Source organism: Pipra filicauda, unplaced genomic scaffold, assembly GCF_003945595.2.
Source record: "Pipra filicauda isolate LSUMZ 115617 unplaced genomic scaffold, ASM394559v2 scaffold104_size2351352_pilon, whole genome shotgun sequence".
NCBI classification, from domain to species: Eukaryota; Metazoa; Chordata; class Aves; order Passeriformes; family Pipridae; genus Pipra; species Pipra filicauda.
This window is the reverse complement of record NW_024103485.1, coordinates 1,808,749-1,835,966: the sequence shown is the minus strand read 5'-3', so window position 1 is coordinate 1,835,966 and position 27,218 is coordinate 1,808,749. Positions and strand designations below refer to the sequence as shown.

The 27,218-nt window shown below is 39.7% G+C and overlaps 1 protein-coding gene across 1 annotated transcript in view; it reads right to left on the bottom strand.

The window, feature by feature from the left end:
* Positions 1 to 3,342: 3,342 nt before the first annotated feature.
* The window catches only part of PIK3C2G (phosphatidylinositol-4-phosphate 3-kinase catalytic subunit type 2 gamma), a 205,679-nt gene continuing 181,803 nt past the window's right edge, over positions 3,343 to 27,218 (bottom strand). The window contains exons 31-33 of the mRNA XM_039379280.1: positions 26,016 to 26,110; positions 10,490 to 10,615; positions 3,343 to 3,687 (exon numbers count right to left, since the gene is read on the bottom strand). Coding sequence (XP_039235214.1) covers positions 3,535 to 3,687; positions 10,490 to 10,615; positions 26,016 to 26,110 — 374 coding nt within the window. The 3' untranslated portion in view covers positions 3,343 to 3,534. The remainder of the gene's footprint in view (positions 3,688 to 10,489; positions 10,616 to 26,015; positions 26,111 to 27,218) is intronic.

The window sequence follows — 27,218 nt, the reverse complement described above, 5'->3', positions numbered from 1 at the left end:
GACGTTGGCCCTGCTGCTATTATTGAACTCTCTGTTGTAGGAGAAGAATGTTCAAGAACATTTAAGGGATCTGAAGGTGCACAAGTCCATGGGACCTGACAGGGTACATCCACAGGTCCTGAGGGAACTGGCTGAGGAAGTGGCTAAGCTGCTATCCATCATATTTGAGAAGTCATGGCAGGCCAGTGAAGTTCCCACTGACTGGAAAAGGGGAAACAGAAGCCACATTTTTAAAAAGGGAAATAAGGAAGACCCAGGGAACTACAGACTGGTCAGTCTCAGAGAGACTTGGGGATGTTCTTGGGGATGTTGGTTGACAAGAATATCAACATGACCTGGCATCCCAGAAGGCCAACAGCATCCTGGCTGTATCCAAAGCACAGCCACCAGCAGGTCAAGGAAGGAGATTTTCCCTGTCTGCTCTGCTCGGGTGAGACCCCACCTGCATCCAGCTCTGGGACCCCAACACAAGAAAAATGGAGTACCTGTTGGAAAGAGTCCATAGGAGGCCATAAAGATGATCAGAGGGATGAAGCACCTCTGCTCTGTAGACAGGCTGAGAGAGTTAGGGCTGTTGCAACAGGAAAAGGGGGGCGGATGGCTTTAAACTGAAACAAGGCAGGGTTAGATTAGATATTAGGTAGAAATCCTTTACTGAGAGGGTAGTGAGCAGTGGAACAGGTTTCCAGAGAAACTGTGGACTCCCCATCCCTGGAAGTGTTCAAGATCAGGCTAAATGTGGCTTTGAGCAACCTGGTCTAGTGAAAGGTGTCCCTGCCCATGGCAGGGAGCTGGGAACTGTTTGGGTTCCTTCCAACCCAAACCATTCTATGACTCTATAACTCTATGATTCTTTAGAAACAATTCATAAATACTGAAATTTTTTGTATATTTTTAAAATTCAGTGAATAATGTCATTTTCAGCTAATTTCAAATTTATGATTAATTACTGAGAATAATACTCTAATATATAGCCTCTGACAGATAAGGCTAATTTTTATGGTATGAACCTGTTACATTGACATTTTCAATTATATTGAAAAAAATTTCTTTCCATTGTATCTTTCTAAGAGAACTGGAAAAACTACACATACAATGTACCCTTTAAATTTATAACAATGGCAGCTTCTGATTGGGCTATTCCTCCTTAATGTTCACTGTAATTTTGTTACCTGAAAAAATAGTTTCGAGAAAAAAAGTAGCTCTTAAAATAATAAAAAAATCATATGCTAATATTGGTACCTTTTTTTAGCTAAGTCTTGAACCTCCTGCTGCTAAAGAAAGACAACAAAATTCGTGGACTAATTTGTTAAGGGCCACGTTCCTCATAGCAGCAGGGAGCTCAGGATATATCTTACTGTGAACTCAGGAAATAGGAAGCATAGTGTTTTGAGGTGAACTAGAAGAATTTTAGAAAAAGCAAGGATTAACTGTGTCATTTAAGATCAACTTCTCACCTGACAGCTATCAGTGTAGATCTTGCCCATAAGACAAAATCTTCCCATCCTCCTTACAGAACTGAAGTATTGTTGACCTTCCACGGGACTGTAGCTACCCAATTAATGGTAGATTTTTTATTCAAACATGATTTTTTTTTTTAAAAAGGATATTATGTTTACAGCTTTCTTTAATGCCAAACAAAATATTGCTTATGTTTGCAGACAGTTGTGATATTATATTGTAACGCTCTTTTTATTTATTGCCGTTTTAATGCTATTTTATTTAATATTGCTCTAAGATGGAAAATCAGGGTATGTGGTAAACAACCATTAGAAAATGTCACAGGAAATAACACTATTAGAAAACTGCATTATAGTTATAATAAGGAAACTAAGATAGTAGACTAAGAAGAATCTAAAATCAATATTGAACTGTAAGGTCAGGTAATTTGGTAACGTTGTAAGCTGGCCTCAATGTGTTTTCTGTGCTTGAATGACAAGGCACTTGATTTCTCACCCAGGTGAGCCTATAATCTAAAATGTTAGGCACACTGATCTTTGTAGTGGTATCTGTGTGCCAGCCAATGTCCCTTTTATGTGGTAAATATTTTATAGCTTCTTACAGCTCTGCATATACTCTCACTATTAATATTCAAGCAGAGTTCCCCCCACCTCCTCTTACTGAGGAGGAGCTTAATACAGCAGATTGCCTGGGGAGAATATTCTAAGATAAAAACTGGCCAAGTGACAGAGTCAATTGGTTTGATGCTGAGAAAAACTCCAACCTATTTTGTTTCCTAAATAACTGGTCCCACTTCAGGAGCTTTATACAACTTTACCTTCTGAAGATCCATTTCTGAGTGTCCTTTGGGAAAAGAAGGCAATTATCTTCACTTCTGGCATTATTATCCCTATGTTGACCACTCTTCCACCTGGTAGAACAAATGTCAGACCTACCCACTGTATGGTAGCTTAAAATTTTTGGCAGAGCAGATCACAAATCAACATTTCTCCTGTGCCTTAAAAATGTGCCCTTGGTCCTGGAAAGGTCTATATACATGGTCAGCTGAGTGTGTGTAAGAGTCTGGCAATAATGGACAGTTTATTATGGCTGCTTATATGCCAAATGTTTAAAGATGTGCTTAAGTGCTTCCTCAATTTATGTAAAAAGGCCTTGAACAACAGAGCCCATAATTAGCCTCAGTGAACTCAAAGGAATCACTCATGTTCATTATTTGATATGTAAAGATATATTTTATAGCCCCAAGGTCAATTCAATGCATGTATTGACTTGAATGCCTTATGCAGCATAAGAGGTAAGCATATGTGGTAAGACTGATGAACAAGTATTTGTGATGTCATGATCTCAAATAAATACCCCACTGAAAGCTCACATTCAATATGTTCTATTTATTCATGAGCATTAGCTGCTCCCTCCTCCTTTCTGGTGATAACAAATCACCAGTTATATCTGCTCCTTGAATGTCAGAACAAAAGAAACTACATATCCTTACTGACAAATTAATACCCTGGATTGAATGTTACATTATAGCAAAAGCTTTTAAGATTTTTTTTTTTAAATAAATTATTGATTGCATAAGATTTAATGTGAAATTTGTTGGACATCTGAAATGTGTTGGCACCCGGGGAACCATCCCATGGTTTTCTGGTGAAATCATCATGTGCAGTGGGGTCACAGCAGTTGCTGATAAATTACACCATTATCAGCATTGTTTCAACACAGCCAGTGGAATTAATGTGCAAGGAATGAGGCCCCACACTTTGATGTGTACAGAATTCAGTATTTTTACAGTCCAGTTGAATATGAAATAACCAAAAATCTTTATTGCTGTCGTAAGAATTTCCTACATGCTGCTACAAGTCCTTAGCATCTGATTTCTTAAACTCACACTGTCAGGAATCTGTTGCAGGAAGATGGTAGCAATTTTAAGACAACAGCCTTATGATTAGAATGTTAAAAAATGTGGTCAGCAGATGACTGCACATTCTCAAGGGCAACTGAGACAAAATGTATCGTGGGAAATGGGATAAAGAAAAATTAGTGGATAAACAAGTGAATTATCTCAGAGAACATTTAAATTATACTATTTCCCAGTGGATACCACTTTTCTTCATTTAACTGGACACTGCTCAGTTGAATGTTAACAGCTCCCACAAAAGTTCCTTTGCTTTTCACAACAAGCTTCAGTACGTGGCCTTTGAGCTCCGTGACTCTGTCATACACAACCTGAAATAATATACAATGAAACAGAAAGAAAAATACAAATTTGTTAACCTGTTTGAAAAGCAAATTACTTACTTCAATCAGGATGATGATTACAACCTTGTGATAATTGCTTTAAATTTCCATCCAGAATTGTCAAATATTAACCATGAGATGAAATCACTTAGTGAATTTACCTCAGATATATATTTGACCTTATCTAGTTTATATAAAAGAGATTCTGCCAGCTTAGGCTTGTGAAATCTGATTACCATTTGTAAATAAATTTGAAAACTGTGTTGTGTGATGTTTCAGAAAAAAAACCCCAGTATACATAATTTTCCATTTGAAAATTGAAACTCTAACTTAAGCAGAGTTTTGAACTCAAATGTAAAAAAATATCACAACCTCCATGAAGTTCCACAGGGAATCATAATGTGTCTGGTTTTGTGGAGGAGAAATTCAGATGGAGCGCACTCATTATGGACAGTGGCATGAAAACATAAGATAGGTAATTCTGTAAAAGCATAGATTTTTCTAATTATTCAATATCCTTCTAGAGCAGATGCTTTGATAAATGGTATTGCTCTTCTGCAAAAATCAGAAAAAGACAGGAAAACAGTTTTGATGTCAATTTGTTTAACCTATGCATATTTTATTTGTTACGTATTCCTTACTGGCACCTTAAAGCAACTTTCTGTTGCATTAATATGTGTTACAAAGGTGTGTCACATCAAGGCACAGTGCCTCAGAATGTTTTCCCAGTACTGTACTTGAGATTAAATCTTATGCTACATACCAGAATTAAAAAAAAGATCAAGCCAAAGTAACCCCAAAATTTCTTCTATCCAAGACTTCCGTAACATTTTGTAACTGTCCTAGATCCAGCAGACCCACATCGTAAAAGAGATAAGAATTTTCCTCTGAAAATGGTCTATAAATTTTACTAATTCAATAGTAAAAAAAAATCAGACATTGAGGCACTGGAGCAAGTCCAGAGAAGGGCAATGGAGCTGGGGAAGGGTCTGGAGCACAAGTCCTGTGAGGAGCAGCTGAGGGAGCTGGGGGTGTTCGGCCTGGAGAAAAGCAGGCTCAGGGGGGTCTTATGACTCTACAACTGACTGAAGTAGGTTGTGGTGAGGTGAGGGTCGGCCTCTTCTCCCAGGTAACAAGTGACATGACAAGAAGAAATGGCCTCAAGTTCTGCCAGGGATGGTTTAGATAGGATATTAGGAAAAAAATATTCATGGAAATGGTTGTAAAGCATTGGAACAGACTGCACAGGAAAGTGGTGCAGTCACCATTCTTGGAAGTGTTCAAAAAAGTGTGGATGTGGCACTTGAGGGCATGGTTTAATGGTGAACACAGTGGTAGTGCTAAGGTTGGACTTGGTGATCTTAAAGGTCTTTTTCAAACTTAATGATTCTCTGATTCTAATGCAAATAATTTCATGAATGATTCTGGATGCTAACTATACCCAAATGTGCCTATTTGGATATTAGGAAGACATTCTTTACAGAGAGGGTAATCAGGCATTGGGATGGGCTGCCCAGGGAAGTGGTGGATTCTCCATCCCTGGAGGTTTTTAAGATGAGATTAGATATGGCACTCAGTGCCATGGTCAAGTAACCACGGTGATAGTGGATCAAGGGTTGGACTTGATGATCTCAGAGGTCCTTTCCAACCCAGCTGATTCTATGATTATAAAAAGGCTAGAATTTTTTTATGGAATCATCAAATATTAAACATGACAGAATGCTCAATCCACTCAGTAGAAGCTGTAGATGTGGAACACCTCTGAGATTGAACCCAGTTTAGCAAGTGGAATTTACTCAATTTCGATTTTTCCATTACTCCAGAAGTGCTGGTAATACTTCTCGAAATAAATGAGACAGTTGTTCGGCATCTCTTTAGAAAAGTACTAAGGTCTATCGTTTTTAAAGTATCTTTTAAATTACCTTGGTACTGTGAGAACACACTGAGGTTAAATATGAAATGTTAATGGTGTATTTTTTGAATTTAAAAAAAATCCTACCAATCTGGAGCGATAGGCTAACAAGAATGAGCTGCACTCAGAACAGATTCCCTTGCTTCAGTCTCTGCATTAATCAAAAACTGCTGAGTGAACTGCATGTGGGCTGAAAAAATGCGAAAGAATGCTCTCAGCTGGTTCAGGCCTGAAAGGTAAGCTTTGTTAAGAGAAGTACATTCAATCTAAAATCTGTATGGCTGGAAATGTTTTTGCTATTTTAGCTGCAATGGAAGAACTCTTTAAATTTTAATCTCCCTGCGCAGTTTAAGCAGCAAATGCAGTGACAGTCTGTCACTTCTGGAGAATGGGAAACTGAAACTGCCTAAAAGGTGTTTGCCACGCAACCTGCTTGGATTTTCTGTGCAATCTGAGCACAGGTTGTACCTGAGGTACTGCTGAGGAAAGGAAACGTCAGACTGAGCCCCCTCTAGCTTGGAGCTCTGTGGGCTGAACTGCCAAACCCTCGCTGCACCTCCACTCCTAAAGGGAAAGAACCAGTCATGGGAGACGTCCTTCAGGCAGGGACAGAGTTTCTAAAGGCTCATCCCCAGCGATGTTCCTCACGCTCAGTGGCAACAGAAAGGTGGTTCTGAGGATCGGGGGTGGACCCGGGAGGCACAAAACTGTTGGTTCTTCCACCCAAACCCAAGTTGGCTTTGTCTGCCTGTTGGGTTTTGTCTGCACTGCAATTTGGAGGGATTTCACAGGGAACATGGAACGGACGACGCCAGGGAACTCTGGCAGCAAACACCGACAGACAGGACACCAAGCTCTCTGGTTTAAGGGGATAGTTGGTACTGTGGGGATGAACACTTATTGCCATGGGTTGTGGGGGAAAGAAAAACTGTTCCGCTCACTCTTTTTAAATGGCTTTTACTAGAAAGATCTTAGCAGGGGCAGCATTTCCTTTTCCATTTAGAAACCTTTGGAAATCATGGTTTGGAACGGCTGTCATGAAAGTCACACCTGGTGCTTTTTGTTTTTTTGATGTTTACTGTGCCTATTTTGCCAAACTGTACGTGATTTAAAAATTCCAGCTTCTCTGTTCCCCAGTTCCCTTTGACCACCAAAATAAAACTGAAATGATGAAAAAAATCTGAAAAGCAAGGGCAAGTACAGTGTGATAATATAATTTAGAGTAAATTTATGATCTGACACTGCAGCAATGCTAATGTTATTGAAGAAAGCTGCCTTGTTTCTTTGCCAATATATTAAAGATACCAGCTGCTGCTTTAAATCAACAAAAAGTATACATGTAAGCTGTAAAAGCTAAGAAATCTTCAGTATGGTGGATCACAACAGGCGTGAACTGGAGTAATGAACAACTTTCAATCTTTGGCCAAAAGGAGTTAAAAAAAAAAAAAGCCTTGAGCAATGACAGACCTTTACAGTGCACGGTGGGTGGTTTTCAAATGATCCCAGTAAACTGTTTCTAAAATGGTATTGCAAATTCAGCTGGAGCAAGGTATATATCATCAGCATGTAGGGACAGAAGGAAGGTCTGGAGACAGCTGAATTACTCCGTGGGTAAAACAAATGCCACCTGCCAGAACTTCGTACCGCAACAGTTAAATCCTGAAATGATTGTGCAGGAAGAATATTTGCCTGCCATTTGTACAGCTGGATCAGATGGAGGTGAGTTAATACATGTCCATGCAGCAAATCAGTGGGACAGTTAGGGCTGGAATTCAAGTATTCCTGGCTCCAAAAAGGGAAGCACTGTTGACCTACAGGAGTCTAATGACATTTTAATCACAAATGCGGGACAGTTGCTTCTCCTTAGGTAGCCATGGCACAGTTCCTAGATTTGGGTAATTAATCCAAATTAGCTTTGATGCGTGGTGCTGGAGGGAGTGGCTGTGGCTCCTGGTGCAGTTCCCCTCCTCCCCCTCCATCAGACTTGCTGGGGCTGTTTCAGGCTGCTCCAGTCCAGCTCCCCCTCAGCTCCAACAGACTGGTGTGGCCCAGGTCTGTGTGCTCACATCTGGCTGTGCCCAAAGGGCAGGACAGAGAGAGTACCCTCTCGTTATGGAATGTACACTCTGCCTTGCCTTTTAGCTTTCCTCATTCCATGTCTGTGCTTGCAGGTAGGCACTCAGGAGAGGACAACCAAGAACCCTGAAGCATTTCTCAGGGCAAAAGTTACACATAGGAGCAAGGACCCACTGCAGCTGGATCTGGTCATCGTGGCTTCTCTTGGCAAGAGTTTAAAATTAAGTCATTCAGGTTTATTTTCAATTCTTTCTAACTTCGTTTTCACTAAACTACTCTGAAACCTCCGAATTCCTTTTTATTCCTAAATGTATTCATAACAGGTATGTTATTAATTTTCTCTTTGCATTCCATTTTTCTGTGAACCTACTCTTTTTCTCAACCATTATTTTTTAATGCAATGTTATACCAGTGTGAATGCCACAAACACCAAAATCCAAATAAAGGAACAAGAGCAAAAAAAAGGAGTTCTTGTTAAAAGCAGATCCAAAACATTTTATTGTCAGTCCTCCTGGATTTTCTCATCTTCACTCTCACACACATGAGTAAAAATCAAACATAAAAAGCACTTTTGAAAGGTTGATAATTTGCTGTAGGCAGTCATAAGCAATAGAAGTAAAAAACTAAAATCAGAAATACCCGAGAGAAGCACATTTCAGATTTTTCTCAGTCTCGAACAAAGAAAGAAATTAATATACAGCTTCCTTCCAGCCACTTGGCTTTAATAAAATCTTATGAACTCATAAAAAAGGGTAGTACATTTCTGTGCACAGTGTTTTGGACAGTAACTAACTTAAAAGACAGCTGACTTATATTTTTAGTAGGTTTTCTTCCCTGGGGCAGCTTTTGCCTCAGTCTACCAGCCTTGGACAGAAAATGCATACAGAATGACATCACATATGGGAGAACAGAGCTGCTAACAGCACAGGCATTGGGTTTGTAATGTCCAAGTTCAAGGGAACCATATGTCCCCACTGCGATTAGGAGTTCCTGGTGAAAAAGATTGAGCATCTGTGAAGAAAGTTCTAATTTTGATTAAGGATATTGAAGTTTTCATGGAATTTCTTTTAACAGCAGTGGAGTATTCCTTAACCACAACTAAATCTCCTCCCTGTGATTACTGTCTGACTGCAGACAGGATTTTGGATTTCCCTGTATTCAAATTGATCTAATAATGATTTGAAAGTATTTGTCTTCCTATGTTGCTGGTTGGTTCTTATCTGTGGACCATCTTGGATACTTTACAACAAATGTTATGATACATCCAATTGTATTTTTTTGCTTTAAATATCCTTCTAATGTAAAGGAATTTCTTTACACGGGTTAATTGGACTCATTCCACTCTCTCTTTGATTGTAAAGTTAGAAAGAAATAACAAAAAAATAAAGCCTAGTTCCTTGTTATTCCACTGCAGTACCGTAGGGAGGGAAATTTGTCTCAGCTGTGAGCAACCCTACTACTCAGGGAGCCTTCTTACAGAAGCACTGGAAGTCATCAGTGTAAGTAGGTAAGTTTTGTAATCACATAGATGTGGGAAAAGAGAAATATTAAAACTCCAGGACTGGGAAACTAGGAGATAAGGACTCAGACTCTGCTGACTAACCTAAGCTTCATCATATCTTATCTATGAAACAGGGTGGAGTGGTAATATTTTCCATGCGTTCTACTTTATAGCTTGCTGAAAGAGCATTTGTAAATTGCTTTGAGATCTTTAGGAGATTTATTATATGTAATAATTACAATCTCCAATCCCACCTACTGTTTCAATCTCATCTGCCCTTACAAATGAACATAGTTTATGCCACTTCCTATTCTGTCATAAATGTTTGTCCATAAAAACATTTCCTTTCACCCCAGAGGCTTGAGCACTTCAGTGGTGTGTGAAATAATCATATATATAGCTGTGAACTGCTAGTATTTTGACATAAAAAGAACCTGGCTATTTATTCTTGTGTTATCACTTAGGACAGTGACAACCAATTTTCAAATGTGAATTTGAATAACAGCATCCATTCAATTAGTACTTTTCATGCTATTGTACAAAGCTGCATTCAAAACCGACTAGGCTATGGTGCAATGATGCTTGGTCTCATTTGGCTGACATGTGGTTATGGGTAAGATAGAGCAGTGTGAAAAATCCAACTGTTTTCCTGAAGAGAGAGACATAAAAGAGATTGTTCCGCTTCTGAGAAAGATGTACGGCCCATGGTTCTGCCCACTTGTGGTTCAGCTTATGAAACATTCCTTCCTTCTGATCACCCTCATTGCAGCAGCTCTAAAGGCTGTACTGTTATAATTTTATTTCAAGAGTGGGAAAAGAAGATCAAACAAGTTGCACCAGCACAGACCGGGGACCGACTTGCTGGGAAGCAGCTCTGCAGAGAAGAACCTGGGGGTCGTGGTGGACAACAAGCTGCTCACGAGGGGACCTCATCAATGCTGTCAGTACCTGAAGGGAGGTGCCAGAGGATGGACCAGGCTCTGCTCTGGGGTGCTGAGCAACAGGACAAGAGGCAACGGGCAGAAACTAATGCACAGAAAATTCTACCTGAGCATAAGGAAGAACTTCTGTACCGTGTGGGTGACTGTGCACAGGAACAGGTTGCCCAGGGATGTTGTGGAGTCTCCCTCACTGGACATACTCAAGAACTATCTGGACACAATCCTGTGCAATGTGGTCTGGGATGCCCCTGTTTGAGGGAGGGAGGTGGGACCAGATGATCCACTGTGGTCCCTCCCAACCTGACCCATTCTGTGACTCTGTGAAATAAGAAACGGTGGAAGAAAGTGAATGGTACTCACAATTTCATTGTAAGTAGGGTCAAAGCTTTTTGGAGCTGTTCTTGTTTTCCTTCGACTGGCCTCATAAGGATCTGGCAGAAGATAAAATTCAGCATGTGCACTTGGGGCAGAGCCATCTGGGAGGTGCTAAAAACCAAAAAGGTCATAGTATGAATGCCCACGTTCTAGCAAAGAAAACAAATAAAAAGTACCAAATGAAATCTGGATTTTAGGCAGACACAGAAACATGTTAGATTCTCAGTGTTCTCTTGGCTAAATTGGAGTGCTAGTGCAGTAAATAACAGGAAATATTAGAATTCAGCTTAAAATTAAATCAATAATAGAAATTAAATAATACAGGGAAAGGTAAAATTGCCTATCTTTAATATTTTACATTCTGATGGAAAAACCCTTAAGCCTCAATCTACTTTAACTCAGCTTAATCTGATACAAAGTCAAACCCTTCCACTTTCCAGAGCAATGCATTGCCAGAGAAACTGGATTTTAGCCAGTAAGCTCCTACTGATGTTAACTCCTAAGTATCAGTGCTGATGCTGGGTAGAACTGATTGTTTCTAAGGGTGTTTCACAGAACATATTACTATAGAAGGTCCAGGAGCAGTTCCTGCAGCAATAAGGATTCTTATAATAACAGTCTTTCCAATCTCACCCATCACACAGCTGCAATCTCTCTTTAATTTTCCAGTTCAGGTTACTGAACTATATTCCAGATATTCCATCTTATGGTAACTACTCGAGATCACAGCCAATCTATTAACCAGGCTCAGTCATAACCCAGTGCTGGTGGGTGGAGAGTTTTTTGATAACTTCTGAGGAGCTGTAAGGTTATTCCTAAAGGAGCATTACGACTACTCAGAAAACACACTGTTATTACTTGAGGCTTCAAAAGAACACACAAGAAACATACTAATGAAAAACCATGGAGCAGGTATTTTGCCAGCACATGTCACTTAATGCTTCCCTTATAATTAAGCACAAACCCTTGTGTTGGTTACACAGTATACAATCAGAAAGCACAAAATGGGGCATATCAAAATATCAGTCATTTTAATCATATAATCAGCATTTTAAGCAGCAGGTTTACCTGGCAGCTCACAGGCAATCCAGTGAGAGGATCCAAATAGAAACACAGGAGAAGAGATCTTAAAACATTTGTAACCAATGAACCCAGAGTATTATACAGCCACTTGCATTTGTATTTCCCATTGTAATTTTACACCTGGCTCACAAGAAAGTAATTTCTCAGATTTTGATTATTCACAGTATGTGTCTGGAAATGTGGGGCTTTCTACAGGCATTATCAACAACATATCCCTGGGATAGGAGAAACCACTGTCTCTCAGCAATAAATAACTTCTCTATTGGGAAGAAAAACACTGCTTGTGGGTGTGAGCAACCAGTGCTTGCACAACAAACCTCTGGTTTTCGTTATCTGAAATGATCCTTCAAGGGAAATGATGTGGCCAACTGCAAAGCTCATTATTGCTATCGTTAACACTACACAGCATCAAAGGATGCACTACTCAAATCATTACATATTGTCAGCACCACGTGAGTGATTAATATTACTATTGCTAAGCCCCCCAAAGTACATCTGATTTAAAATCCACATGGGATTTAGATAGATGGGATTCAATGGCTGACATAAGAAAGCCATTAAAGGGCAGTGAAAGCAACGGGTATTTTCCTAGGGCAGAGTAGCTTGTTGCTAATGCAGGATTTATAACTCATACTGCCCATTTGAAAGCACATCTCTGTTGATCTAGGACTGCACTAAAATTCCAATTGAGGATTACAAGTAACAGTAAATTGAACATCTCTTAAAAATCAGGAAGGAGAAAGAAATGTAGCTTTAAATACCAGTTCAAGCAAGCAGGATCGTAACTGTAATCAAGCTCTTCCCTTCTCAATGAATAGGTAAATATCACTGTAACTTGAAGCTCAACTCAGTTGTTTCAGACAAAGAAGGGAACTTGGTTAAATAAAAAGGAAAAAAAAAGGGTCACTCTTGACTAAGACCTTATCAGCACAACTGCTGAGGCCCAGTACTATGATCTTCACTATCTCCAGCACGGAAATACAGCACGGGGAGAGTCCCATAAAATGTCAGGCTTTATGAATCATCCCAGCAGTGTATTGCCTAACCAGGGACCATACCAGAGTTGATTCTGAAAGCTGAGGTCAGCAGCAGCCGCCAAGGGCAGCAGGCTGAGGAGCTCAGGTAGCAGGTAACAGGCTACAAAGGTAAGGTGGCTGCACCTGTCCTGTCCCCTCCTGTTGAGCTGCCCAGCTAGGACAGAGTGTAGGCACAAGTGCTGTGCCCCACTGCACACCCCCAGACAGCAAGGGCACAGATCATGGCAGCGTTGTTTGAATCGGAAACAGGCTCAGCCTGACATTCACCTGCCAGGGAAAGAATACAAGCTGATTGCCATGAGATTGCTTAACAGGACCTGGGCATCCAGAAGTGGATGCGACGAATCGAAAAGAAGTCAGGTAAAAATTCTCACTATGCCTTTGAGTTGTTCTTTGGCATATTACCCACCCTTCAGCCAACTAACCTTCCTCCGTAGCTGACTCCTCCCAAAACTGAAAGAAGGCACTTTGCAGCAGTGCTTTGGCCACGTGAAACAGGGACTGAAAACTGCTTCCTCGCTTTTCCTTTGAATTTAGCTAAATACATGCTGAAAGAGGCGAGTGGGAGGAGAGGGTCAAGAGAGAAAATTCAAAAAAGAGAATATTTTAGCGATTCAGAGGGGGAAAACTCGAGGTAGAGTAGCTGCCCTGGGATATTTCAGAACTAAAATAAAGCCGCTTTTCATGAATAGTAGCAATCAGCAGCCAGAGCGTTAGAGGTAATTTGAACTGCAGCCACCTGAATTCCAACTAGAGATCTTAGTTCTGGTTGTTGGGTGTTGGTTTTCTCACTCTCCCCTGCTTTACAGGTGACATTTTCCCACTTCGTCTTCCCTTGCCAAGAAAAGGCAAAGAGGCCACTCCAAATTCCACAACTGTCCAGGTTCTCCATTTGCAGTGGCACCGTTATGCCATCAAACAAGGAAAAAAGCTTCCGCTGAGCACTCTTCCAGCCTGATCACATCTCCCACTTCTCAGCCGCCCTCCCCTGACTCCTGCTATGACACAGCACATCTAATTAGGGGCTCCAACTGTTAAAAAGGTTCTGTCCCACCACACACTTATAATTCAAAACTACAGATTAAGAGCACGTATAACCAAGCCATGGCCTTACAAGAGCAGGATATGGGTAGTTTGTATGATAAGTTTATGCTGGTTTCTCCTTAGATTGGCACAACAGTTGAACTTTTTTTTTTGTGAAGAGCCTGCTTCACCACAGGATTTATTGAGGCAAGACTTTGGAGTGGAAGGAGCTGTGCTTTGCTAGACACTCCATAGCAGGGACAAGGAGTGACCTTGGCAGCTTGACAATCATAGTGCAAAAACAAGAGTGGGATTAACATGGCAGAAATATCTTTTTAAATCTTAAGTAGGTGGAATTTAAAGTTTTATTAAGACAACTGACATAGCAGGCAAAAAACCCCAAGGTTTTGGGCAAGCTAGTTCTTTCCCAGGTGTCATATACGAGTTGAGCATTGAATTAAAGAAGAATGAAGAATAAAGGAAAAATGGAGAAAACCTCAGAAATATTGTTTTTATTAAAGATTATGTCTTCTGTCATGTTCAGTGAGTAAACTCCCTGTCCTTTCACTTCTAACTGAGACTGCATTGGCACATTTATAAATTTAGATAAACATGAAGAAGGCCTGACCCAAATCATAGAATCATGGAATGGGTCAGGTTGGAAGGGACCACAGTAGGTCATCTGGTCCAACCTCCTGCTCAGGCAGGGTCATCCCAGAGCACATGGCACAGGATTGCATCCAGATGGTTCTGGAATATCTCCAGTGAGGGAGACTCTACACCCTCTCTGGGCAATCTGTTCCAGTGCTCGGTCACTGCACAGTAAAGAAGTTCATCCTCATTTTCAGGTGGAACTTCTGCCTCTGCACCAAAGAGAATCTGTTCTGGTGAGCCCATTGTAAAGATGGAGTGAGATTTCTAGCAGGTTTATGAGTAATTCTGAAATCCAGCGAAAACCCTTTTTGTTATTATTAAAGAATAAAAAAAATCACTGATTTCTGTCCATAGTCCAGTCCAGAAGGAAAATCAAAGGGTCTCTTGGGAACGACATTCTGCGCTTTACTCTGCAAAACCTTTATAGCTTGAATGAACTCGTGATCAAGCAAACAGAAAAAAACCCAAAGTTTTAGATTGAATTCTATTTATGTTTCATTCTGCAGTCATTTCATTAACCCCAAAATAAAGGGGTTTTACTTCCTTCAGAAGAAGCTAATCGCACTTTAAATTACTGTCTTAAATCTTTGATTGTGTACTCTTGCGAATAAATCCAAGCCATAAAAATCTGTAAGGCTGGACAGATACAAAACCAAGCTCCCAACAAAAATGCCATAGGTCCCCTTGATATGCCTGTGGACAAAATAACCACAAAAACCCCACTGATTTTGATCTGCCAATAAAAAAATTTGAATTTAGGAGCTGACTCCCTGTGCTTCCCTCAAATGCAACCAAGTGATGATGGAATGATTTTCTCAGAGAATGACCAGCCTACCTGACCTTGATAATGACAAGTGTTTTTAAGGAACTCAGTTACAACTGCCTGCATATATGTTTAAAAAAGCAGTTTATTTTATTTTTTTCTTCTAAAGTCAGGCAGAAGGCGATAGAAATACTTAAGAATGACTAGAAGTGAGGGAGAGGAAATAACAGTCTGGATTTACTACTTTCCACATCTCTAATTCAATACAGACCTGTATCTGTTATGGTTGTGTTCCATTTTTCATTTCAATATTATTTTCCAAAACAAAAAAGTTGATATTTACTTACAGAAACCCACACCACTGATAGGTTATATCTTGTGTAATTTAATTTTAAATATAGTAGCTGTAGCTGGGAAATAATAGATGAAATTCAATTAATTTTTCCACAAGAATTGTATTATCCTAATGACTTTTCTCCCTTCACCATTACAACACTACTAGCTACTTCTAAATTTGCCATATATTAAACTATTTAGTGTTTTGGCAGCCAGTATGAATGTTGGGCCATATCCATGTGAATTTTGAAGAAAGTTTTATGATTTTTAAAATACCTACTTTACTGATAATTTATTGTGAAACGTTTTTAAAACTCACGTCTTCCTAAGTGACATAAAATTTTCTTTTCAGGTGACTTTTGCCTAACATTTAAATCATGCCATCAGTTTTTGTTAGTGTTAGAGATGCAGATCACCTTTTGTCCTAGAGTGAAACAGATTGATGACTCCTGAACATTTGATAGTTCCAGCTGCTGTTCTCTTTTCCCCATTTTTCATTTTCAACCATCTTGACAATAAAAAATAATGATCAAAGGTAACTTGTATTAACTAATGCCACCTTTTCTCCTTTATAAATAACTTCCCTTCTTCCCCAAAAAATTAATTTCCTGGACATTTTAAAATCTCAGTTGCTTTCTTCCTGTTCTTCAGTGAAAAAAAAAAAAGATATCCAGCCTTTAGAAAGGCTCCCATTTCAGCTACTGCCCCCAAATAAAAATAATTCACTTTGTCCAGTAGTTTTCTTAGTTTTCCTATCCTTTGCCTTCATCCTGTGTTCTTACATACACCGCCATGAGATTATTTACATAGTGAAGGACTACAAAATATTCCTTAATATTTAATATCAAGATATCTTTACCCCTTTAAAAACCATATCACTATAATAAATGGTTAGAAAAAACCTTCACAGCTACAAAGCAAAATGTCTATATATGAAGTGTAGACATTAGGTGGATTTGATTATCATCCAATAAAGGAGGATTAGAAAAAAATCCACAGAAGAAATCAGCCTTGCACCGCAGTAACCTTTATAAATTACTAGCTGCCTCTAGATTTAAATTAAAATTAGTAAGAAATGTGGAAAAGCCATCACTGCTGCTACATTGTCTTTCACTTTCTCCGAGTCCCTTTGTAACTTTGCAGAGAAAGGCTAAATCCTGTCTTTCAAAGCTGCAGCCTAATTAGCAAATACAGCCTCCGTCTCAGGAAAAGAGAACATCCTCTGGGCTACTTCTAAACTTAAAGAGCTGAGAAACTGGTATATTACAAAGCAAGAGGTGCCTTCAAAAACAGATTAATAAGATATATAAACCTTCAGGAGAAACAGGATTGCTGTGTGAACAGGTGGTTGTGTTGCTACTTCATCAATCCTAACGCGGGACCAAAGATCCTTCCTTGTTTCTCCTCTGGGCTCTGCATATCCCAAAGCACTGAACATCTCTATTCCACTCTGCTACCAGGCTTTTAATTTTCCTCTCACAAAATATCTTCAAACTGCTTCAAAGAAAATTAAAAATAAAATCACATTTGCAGTAATCACATAATAATTACAAAAGAAGACAATCCACTATATCACTATGGTGCACCCTGCACTCTCTGCTATTGGCAAGACAAATCACAAAAGCAACTGGCCAAAAGTGATTGCACAAATAAGGTTTTTTTTTTTTCCCAAACAACTGCTTTTTGCACTTAAAATTAAAAAATACTTTACTGCTTCTCTGCAAGATAGGAATTATTGTATTACATTCTCTGATACAAATTTTTTTTCCATCTTCTCTGTGAGATGCCTCATTCCTTTTCCTAAGTTCTTTCCTTTTTTATGCATGCATCTGGGTAGGTAATAAAGAGAGAAGACACACTGTGACAGAGGTCACTGACATGGAGGTCAGGCAACCAAAAAAGAAATTAGCTTTATCTCAATTTAATGCAGGGAAACAAAAAGATAAGTTGGTTTTAGAACAACATATATTTTGCTGTCAGGAAAGCTCTGGAAAGCATTTTTTGAGCAGGTATTTTCTACCTTTCAGAAATCTGGCAGTGTCAGTGGAAGGAACCTCCAGCTGGCTTTGTCATTTACTATGATAAAAATGCAGAGATGCTCCATCCATGTTATTGATTTGAATATCCAAATACAGCTTATGTCCAGCATCTTCAGCATCCTCATCAGCCCATCTGTAGTAGAATAGCCAGGACTCGGGCAGCCTGGCTTTACACCTCATTCTTGACAGGGAGAACTGTGCTGGCAAAAACAGGGTCTAGAGCTGTCCTGAGCCACAAAATCTCTAAAGAGCAACCCAACAACCAACACTCTCCAAGGTCACTGAGAGGGAAAGCAAGCACCTCAGCTAACACACTGCAGTGAGCACACCAGTCCTGGGCAGAATATCCCAGTGCTGACCTGTCCTGGTGTGTACATGAGGTGGGTATATAAGTGCCCTGTGAAGTCTCAGCTGATCTCTTGTCATGCTGTTGAGGAGGGAGGCCAGAAAGAGATTCAACCCGTTGTATTGTGGGCATCTCCTGGCTTGGCTTGGTTAAATTGCCCACATCTTGGTGCCTGGCCCAATTTGAGGCACAAAAGATGTTTGAGATATCTGCTTAAACTGTCAGATATGACACAGGCCCTGCTCTTCTGCAGTGGCAGCTGGAGGTCAGATGGGACATGTTCAGTCATCTCCTGTAGACTCAGGAAAATGGAGTTTAGGTCTCCACTGATCAAATGAGAGCTTAGTCATCTAGACAAGGATCCAGCTTCTAAAATGCTGCTGCCATGTCACCATAGATGACAGAAGGTGTTTATGCAGCTGGAAATATGATATAGGCTTTATGGGAAAATGGACCATTCTGGAGTGGTCACTGGAGGTCAAGCAAAATAATTCATGGTATTCAAAATAACCATGATGAGGCAATTGATCCACCACAATGTGATGGAAATGTGATTCCAGCACACCATGTACATAAGTATCTTAGTTGCAAACTGATTCCCACTCCAATTACGCCAAGGAACACAGACATCGGGATTTTCAAAGTGAAGAAGAACTATTTGTTAAATATTTAACAAAACCAGGTTTGTTCATCTGTTTGTTTTTTAAGGAGAAAGACAGTTCTGGGAAATAGCCTGGATCCCAAAAGACTCAGGGCTTTCTAACAACTATGTAAAATGTTTCTGATCTGCTTCAGACATTTGAGAGGAAAGCCCATGTAAACCTGCTCAAATGAAGCAAATAAGATGAAAGCTGGCCCGTGATACCCAGAAGGTCATAAGGGTGTCTCTCCCAAGCCTTTATTTCTATAGAGCTCTGAAATCAGAAAGGTGAAGAAATGCACTGAGATGTATCTCTGATGCCCTGTTTAAAAGGAATAATCTATTGCCTTGATGTTCCAGAAGGAGTCGTGTATCAGGACAGACACAATCCCAAATGAAATGGGGAAGAGTCTGTACAACCACAGGACCATGACTGGCTCTTGCCTTTTACAGACCATTGGTAGTAGCAGGCAAGGAGGGCTGGAATTCAGCTCCAGCAAGTAATGACAAAACTTTTGTATGTGTTTATTACTTTTCTGAATAAACAACACAGAAAAAGATATCACAGGATGACTTGTGTTCCTGCCCAGCCCACTCAGATCTTAATTCTAGCTCTGAATTCTGACAAACCTCTGACCCTACACCAATGCTCAGGACTAGATAACTGGGTGCTCCACATGGCACTATGTGGGCATAGAAAAAGTTACCAAGGCTGCAAAAATAATATAAATCATGTGATTGTATAACCAGAGTGTGAATGTACAACTCCCAGTAAGAGATTTGAGTAAGAATCACATAGAACACTTTCTTTCTGTAAGAGAAAGAGGTGACATGTTCTAGATTCTTGAACCACACACTGTATTACTATCATTAAGTTATTTAACTCCATTTTTTTTTTGCATAGATGAAAGAAATCAAGGTTCAGTCATGCTTTAAAATATTATTATTCTGTGGATAAGCAATGTTGGTGCAGGGTGCATAATGTAGAGAGCAGATTTCATGGACAAGCCTCTGAAGGTTTTATTTCAGAATTACCACCAAACCAACAAGAAACTAAATTCCATTGCTTTCAACCCTATATTATTGTTGTGCTTGGAACACTTAATTTTCAGATTACTATTTAGTCTCAGAGTCTATGACACTGGCTGAGATAAGACTGATGTAGTTTGACCCTTAGAAACATAGATCTCTGAATTTCTTCTCTTTTGAATAAAGTGCAGAGGAGAAAAAGTACTTAAGACAAATTCCCATTTCACTTTGCTTTTGAAAACACTCAGGATTAAAGAGCATTGCTACCTGTTAGAGGGTATGAAAGAAAATTAGCTTTTGAAAAAGGAAACACAAGCAAATGCTGTTGCTCTGTTTCTTTTTTTCACATACATATTGTTTTCTCTCCTTGTCTAGGCCCAGATAGTAAGTGAATATAAAAACGCACAAAGAAACAGTGAGACTGTTATCTGTGTCTTCATCCTGCACTATTTTTCTTCTCAATTTCTTAATTAGTTACAAAAGTCTGCATATGCCTGATCTAAACTATTTCTAATTTCTCAAACTGTACAGAGCTCTCTCCACTTTTCTTTCGATTATTCTAGAGCTTGCCATCTCCCTTTGTAAGAAAGCATTTCACTACATGAGGCATGCAATTTCTGCTCCTTAATTAGCTCTCATTACTTCTACTTATGTTTTTGCTCAGTGTGCTAAATAATTCCTCCTGAACCTTGCCGCCTTCTCCCTTAAATATTTGCACAATTGACTCCTGTCCTTGTTAGTCTGTTCTTAACTAAGTTAAGTTTCAGCAACAATAAATCACTCCTGAAGAATCAATCACTCCTAAGTAACCCTACTGAGAACTGTTCTTTGAACTTGTATTCTAGTTAAAAAAACCATCCTGAGAGAAATATGTTACTATCAAAGCCTTATAAAGATGAACTGCTTTCTTTCTGCACCATGACACCAGGATCTGACATCAGGCCTTTCTCATTGGCATCTCATAGCAACCTCATGTCTCACCATTTGCTTGTTTTATCTTCACATTACTCTGGGATATAGATCTCTACCTCCCTGAGGAAATACTTTTCATTTGTCCAAGCTGGTTGTAGGGTTCTGGAAATTACTTTTATTTTCTTGATCTTGCTCTGTCTCCACTATTATTTTTAATGTCTTCTTCATTTGCAACCAGTGGCAAATTTAATTTATTTTCACTTTCATCTCCCAGATCACTCATACTATTAAACAGAGCTCACTGTTTGTTGTTGTTTTTTTTTTATCTTATTCAACACATATCAACTATGTAAAGAATTACTTATTTTAAAATGAGCAGTTAGAATTTAGAGCTGAGGCAGTACTGTGACTGTGACAGATTAAAGGGTTTAACAAGAAATAATAACACAACTTTCTGTACAACATATTTGTCAAACACCTTTCATAACAAATATGTTCAAATCCAACAGTAATCCCTGTGCCACAAGAACAGACCTCATCTCTTTCCAATTTAAACTACTGTTGAGTAGTTGCACTCTTTGTTTAGAGGTGTTCAGCTAATTTTAGTATAAAAGAGAACACAGTCTATCTAAGCTAATTTCCTTTCATTTTAAAAGTAAAAGCATTTCCTATGAGTATAAAATTAAATCCAAATTCTTTATAAGCTAGACTAAGTACAACAGCTTTCTCCCTGTGGCTTTTTATTTTGTTTTCCTGTGCCAGTCTAGGGAGAACTTCATCTGAATGCATTACCTCCATCCATCAGCCAGGCTGCTGGTTTCATTCAGTCACTGATGCTCTTTGGATAACTTTTGTTCAGCTCAAAGACATTTTTTTTTCTCTTGTTTCTATCCCAGGATGACCAGGTTTGCCTCCCTATGCAACTTCATTCCAATCCCTGTTGATTGTTCCACGGACTGCAGCAAGGAAAGCAGTATACATTCATAATATTCTGAAAGGATAATGTGGCTTTTTATTTAGCTGGCAGGCATTGCATTGTTGGCAGGTAGTATATATTTTCCATTTAAACCTATATAGTGATAGTCATAAAGTGTAAAAGTTAGTGAGCCCATGAGAGGAACCATGGGAACCAACTAAGACTGAACAAAAATCCCAACCCTTGCCCAATCAAGCTTGAGACAAAACCCAGCAAAGGCAGAGGAGCATCTACCCGTACTGTATGTGGGATCTTCCCTACAGCCCTGTACCTGCAGGCTTAGATTTCATCCCTTTGGTTTTGGGAAACCTTGGCTCTCACCTTTCTTCACAACACATTCAAGGCATCACATCTCACAAACATTTTTGGAAGCAATTTGTACTCGGATGGTGTAGGACACGAAATGGAAAAGAGGCTGGATGTCTGTGTAATCCTAAAGCTGATTACCAATTTGTCACCCACATATCAGCTATCCCAGAATCATTAATCACCAAGAGTGGTACGTGACAGCTTCAGAGCTTTTATAAAAGGAAAGCTGGAAGTAGATTTGCAGAGAACTGTAGGAGTTTATTTTTCTTCCAGCAAATTTTCCCCCTGTAAAATTGGTTCTGAATTCATCACCCACGCATGCTTTCCTGAATTCTAGTAACATTTTACATTTACTGGCATGAGGCTGAGGATAAGTTGGCTTTGTTTCTCCTCCCCTCTACCCCTGAGGAGTTATTCTGTCCACAAGAAGTAATGGGCAAAAATGTTTAGCAGTGAGGACTGAAAGTTTAGCTGCTTATCTGGGAAAACAGGGGATGCCTGAAGTCATGGCAATGAAATCAGCTGAGAAAGCACACTTCCTCCTGAGCCAACGCTGAAGAGAACCACTGTTCTCTTCTACTTCTCTGTGAAGCTGGAAAGGAAATATGCTAGCCAAGCTTTTCTGAACTTCCAAAATGACCATTTCTGTTGCCTCTGCTGTCTCTTGAGCAGTGAGCAAACCCAGCAGCACCAGTAGGTAGCCTGGCTGTTTCTGGCTGCGTGGAACTAAGCTCGCCCACAGTCTGCCCTGTGCGAGACCTGGTAGGGTCTTGGTATCCCCCATCCTCTGTGTTAATACAGGTGAACAGAACTGAACTTGAACATTTCAAGTTCAAAACCTACATGTCTTTCAATTTTCATAAATCCATCTCCACACCTCTTGCACTGATCTACAAGCCTGTGCTTTTAAGGCAGACTGTGCTCCTGTTCCTGCCTACTGCTGTTTTCCTGGTATTGTGCTGCCACAACTGGACTGTTTCTGCTCTTGGCTAACAAATCCTTTCAGATGCCAAAACAAACCTCCCCTGGGCTCCTGTGTATTCCTCCTAAGACCACTCAGTGTGCTTTACCAGGCACTGTGTTACTGTATGTGCAGAATAAGCCTGCCCTGTCTCATCCCCTCCAGCTGTTACATCCTCCATGACTCCAGAGGCAAACTCTCCAGGCCTCTATGGTTTTCACCCCTACACAAATGTTTCCTTTTATCCCAGGCTCAATTTATTAAGGCAATACTGCCTGTACTCCCTATGCAGTATAGCCCAGTGTTGCACCATCTGCCTTTGAGAGGAGCAAGCAATGCCCCAAGAGACTGACTTACAATTATGTGATAGATATGTTTGGAAAATTTCATTTTATTACCATCATGGCTTTTGTATGTTTGAAAATTGGATTTAAAGTTTTTTTCCTCAGCAGTCATGGTGATGCCATTCAAATCATAAGCAGAAGCAGTAAGCCAGCTGACTTACAGAATCACAGAATTCAAATGAAACCATGAATTGCTGAGGGAAATCTTGAGACTGAAACATTTTTAGTATCTTATAAATATCTGTTTAACAGAACTTGTCTTCATTGTGCACCCACAGTCTTAAATTGTAGGCAAACATTAACAACCAGTCTTAACATCTCTGTGTTCAAACAGTGCCTTGGCTGCAAGTATTTTCTCAGTGAAAAAATACAGCCTTTTCTTTACAGGAGGTTCATTTAGATTAATGGGCCTTTCCAGTCACAAAATCTATAAAGCTGTTCTTCTCCATTATTTGTCTCTGAAGAATTTTTTGATAGAGTTTTCCTCAAGCAGGACAGGCTTTCCTAACACGTGACTGAAATGTTGTAGTGGTAAGGGAGAGGACATTCTTAAGCTGATCTACAGCTTGACTGACTTGTACATCTGCAGCACATCTGGCACGTGTGGATGCCTCAGATCAGAAGTGCCCGCACTGTGAAGTCCATGTATGTACCCACACCAGACAGTCCTCTGGCAGGGCTGCACCAGAACAGTGCTCTTCACTGCTATAGCATTTTTTCTCTACGACATCCCAGATGAATAGGAAAATTTCCTTCAGGAAAAACTCCTGCAAAGCTATAGCATTGTAGTCTTTTGGCTTCCTCTTTTAAAGAACCCGTATGACACTTGACAATGGCCATAAACACCAGCTCTTTAGGGAGTCTCTTGTGCATTATATATTAATATAGGATTTTCATGGTAGGATCTAGATGTCCTATTAAAACTCCTAGAAGTAAACTCACACAAATACTAAATAAAATTTATTTGCATGGATCAAAAATCTCTATCACAATTTCTGTCAGTTCTATGAAGCTACATTTGGGATTAATTTGGCCCACTACAATTATTTTCACATCGGAACACATCATAAAATCTCTTTATAGAGATAAATTAAATAGGGAAGAGCAGCACAAAAATTATTTACTATAAATTATGAAATAAAACAAGATAGCAAAGTAATCTCTGCACAGATGAACCACTAAAATATAATTAGTGAGACTCTGCAAAAAGCGGAATATACCTGAAATAGCTTTAACACGTCTTGAATAAGATATGATCTTGGCATGCTTTTAAAATCCCTCTTCAGCTCAACCAAAAAAAGGCAAGGCAAAAAGGCAAGGCAAGGCAAGGCAAAAGAAAAAAGAGCACGTCATAGAGATGGATCTATATGACTGGAAAGCACAGAATATTACTAATAGGATTAAGAACCTTTCTATTATAGGTTGCTAGTCTGAAGGCAGTCCAGTAGCACTGTACCCTGAAGCAGTACAATTTCATATTTCAGATCAGATGATGAAGGACGGATGGCCAGATGGAAGGAAAGAATTGGAAGCCCAGGATTTAAAAGCATCATTGCCTAAGTTAGGTTGCCAAAACAATGACCTTATTTTCAAGTCATGAATCATGGCCAGTCTTACTGAATGGGGCTCCTACCACTTCTCTGCAAACTCACTAAAATGGATTTGATTTAAGTTGCCTACTTACAAAAGCAGACAATAACTTAAAGTTGTATTGCCCATTTCCATAAAATGAAAAGAACTGAACCCTGGATAAAGAAATAAAGGAAAGACTAATTCCAACCCCTGTAACTCTGTGCATCTCCACATTCTCTCCTTAAACACCCAATGACATCATCAGCATGGCAAACACTTAAATATGCCCCTCCCATTAGAACTTTACCAGAAGTTTATCAAGGTCATTTACATTTAAAAAGCACAACAGAAAAAAAAAAAGAGGGTCTTATGATACATCCTGAAGGTAAAGTTTGTATAAATTGGACCTGTCAGCGGAGGCTGATCTCACCTGTCAAGGTGGCACACAGGAAACAGAAATCAAGTCTCAGGACAGAGATGTATTGAATGTTACAGACCAAAATGAACATACTTGAATTGCAAATCAGAAGCCAGAGAGGCCAATAGAGAACAGTAAGGGCTACATAAGCCTCATGTGTATCATACAACTAATTAAACATTCAGCCTTATTTTATTACCGGCTGGTGCTCACATAAACTTCTTAGTTTGGGAAAGCGACAGCAATCCAGTTTGGGATGGAGGGGGCATCGGTGTATGCAATGAGAACCCACAACAGTTAATAAATGCTTTAGTCCCCTAGCTAAACAAAGATAGGATCTCTTGCCACAGCCATTACTTGAGACATGAGCCACTGGGAATTCAAGAGCACATCTGGGTGCTGAACTCTTTACAGAACAGTCGACACGCTCCTTCAGCCGAGAGATCGCACATGGTCCAGGAAGATCTCTCATGACACCTTCATCAGCCAATTCCACCTGCCTCATGCTGCAGGAGCACTACCTGCTTCCCCCTCCCATAGCCTGGCTCCAGGAATGCACAGCATTTACCTCCCTGACAGAGACTGTGCTACAAAGCTGAGTGTCGCAGAGAACAACATTGCTGCTTAAAACACACCACTGCTTCCTCTGCTGAGCCCTGCCCTGCTCGTAGACAGCCGTGCTAGACTAGAAGGAAATGTATGGATAACCAATCCATAATGCCAGACTGACATGCTACAAAAAGTCATGCAGTGGTGTGATGCCTTATGTCTGACTGGTGTCAAAATGTGTCAGCTGAGAGGCCAAAACAGTATCAGAATTGGTTTTCATGGAAAAGGTCATTACCAGCCACCAAGGAAATCCAGTTTCCATATCTGTCCCATGCCTGTAACCATACTCAGTGAGCTCAAAGGAAAAAAAACCCCAATTGTTAAATAATGACAGAACAGCACTGTCATTACTTTGAGCTAAAATTAGTTATCCCAGAAAACGTGTTTGAAGATTAATGTTTTCACAGCACTCTGCAAATGCAAGGACTTATGAACTATACATCACAACAAAAGTACTCACAATGTTCCTCATGTGTTTCAACATTATTGTCAGGCGTGTGTTCTCGTAGGATATGACTAACTGTACTGCAGGCTTATGACCAGTTGATTGAGGACCTAAAAAAGGACGGATAGTTTAATTTTTTTAGTTAACAGCTCAGAGGAAGTAGATCTGTAAAATACTGAAGTACATCCTAACTAATATATAAAAAGAACCTACTGCATGTTTAAATCAGGGATGAAATTAGGACACGGATAAGGAGTGGGATGGAAGAAAGTGGTCTGACATGCAGTGTTCATTTTCTTTCCTGCTTATGAACTGACAGTAAGATTTTTTTGTTTTCTAATTGCCATCAATCTGAAATTCAGTGGGAAATTTATGCTTGAGTGACAAATAATTGGGTTGGTTTTTTGGCAGTCATTGATGACACTATTCACTATTGATGCAATTCTCTTGTCTGGTTAAAAACACCGGATTTTTTTTCTTTTTTCAGTTCCCAACAGAACGGAAAAAAAAGAAAAAAAGAAAAAAAAGGAAAGAAAAAAGAGCAAATTTCCTGACTAGTTCCAAAACAAATTAGAGAAACAACATCTGCATCTATCATATATAAATTCTCCCTTCCTCATTGTGTACTTTTACTGTTCCAGGCTGTTTTTCATGCAACCCACTGCCTTCACAGATTTTTCCACTAAAATGCACTTAAAGAGCTTGATTCCACTCCCACTGAAAAAAAAAACATTTTTCATTTTCCAGGCGAGAAGGATCAGTCTCATAATGCAGAAGAAATGACTAAGCATGTCCTGTTCCATCTTTCTGCTGGAGGCACTGAGCCAGCTTGTCCTCACTGCCAAAAAGGTGTGTCCTTGAAGCTGGGTAAGTAAGGTGGTTTACCTGCCCTGCAGGGACAGGAAAGAAAATACAGGTGCCTTTTACCACAGTAAACCAGGTAGTGGTGAACACAACCCCTCCTCAATATCTATCTGACCTTCTTATTTGGCAGTGTTTCTCCTGAGGGTGGACATGAGCCATTTTGCACCACCTGGATTGAGACCTTGGGTTCTCCCCACGTGGTCACAATCAAAGACAGTCCAGATACTGCCTGTGTGAAGTAGCCTGGTTTTATTTATGCAAACAGGGCTTCACTTAATGAGACCAAAGCTGTATTGCAACCAGTATTATGTATTTACTGCACTTGAAAAAGTAAGAACTCAGTCCTGCTAACCT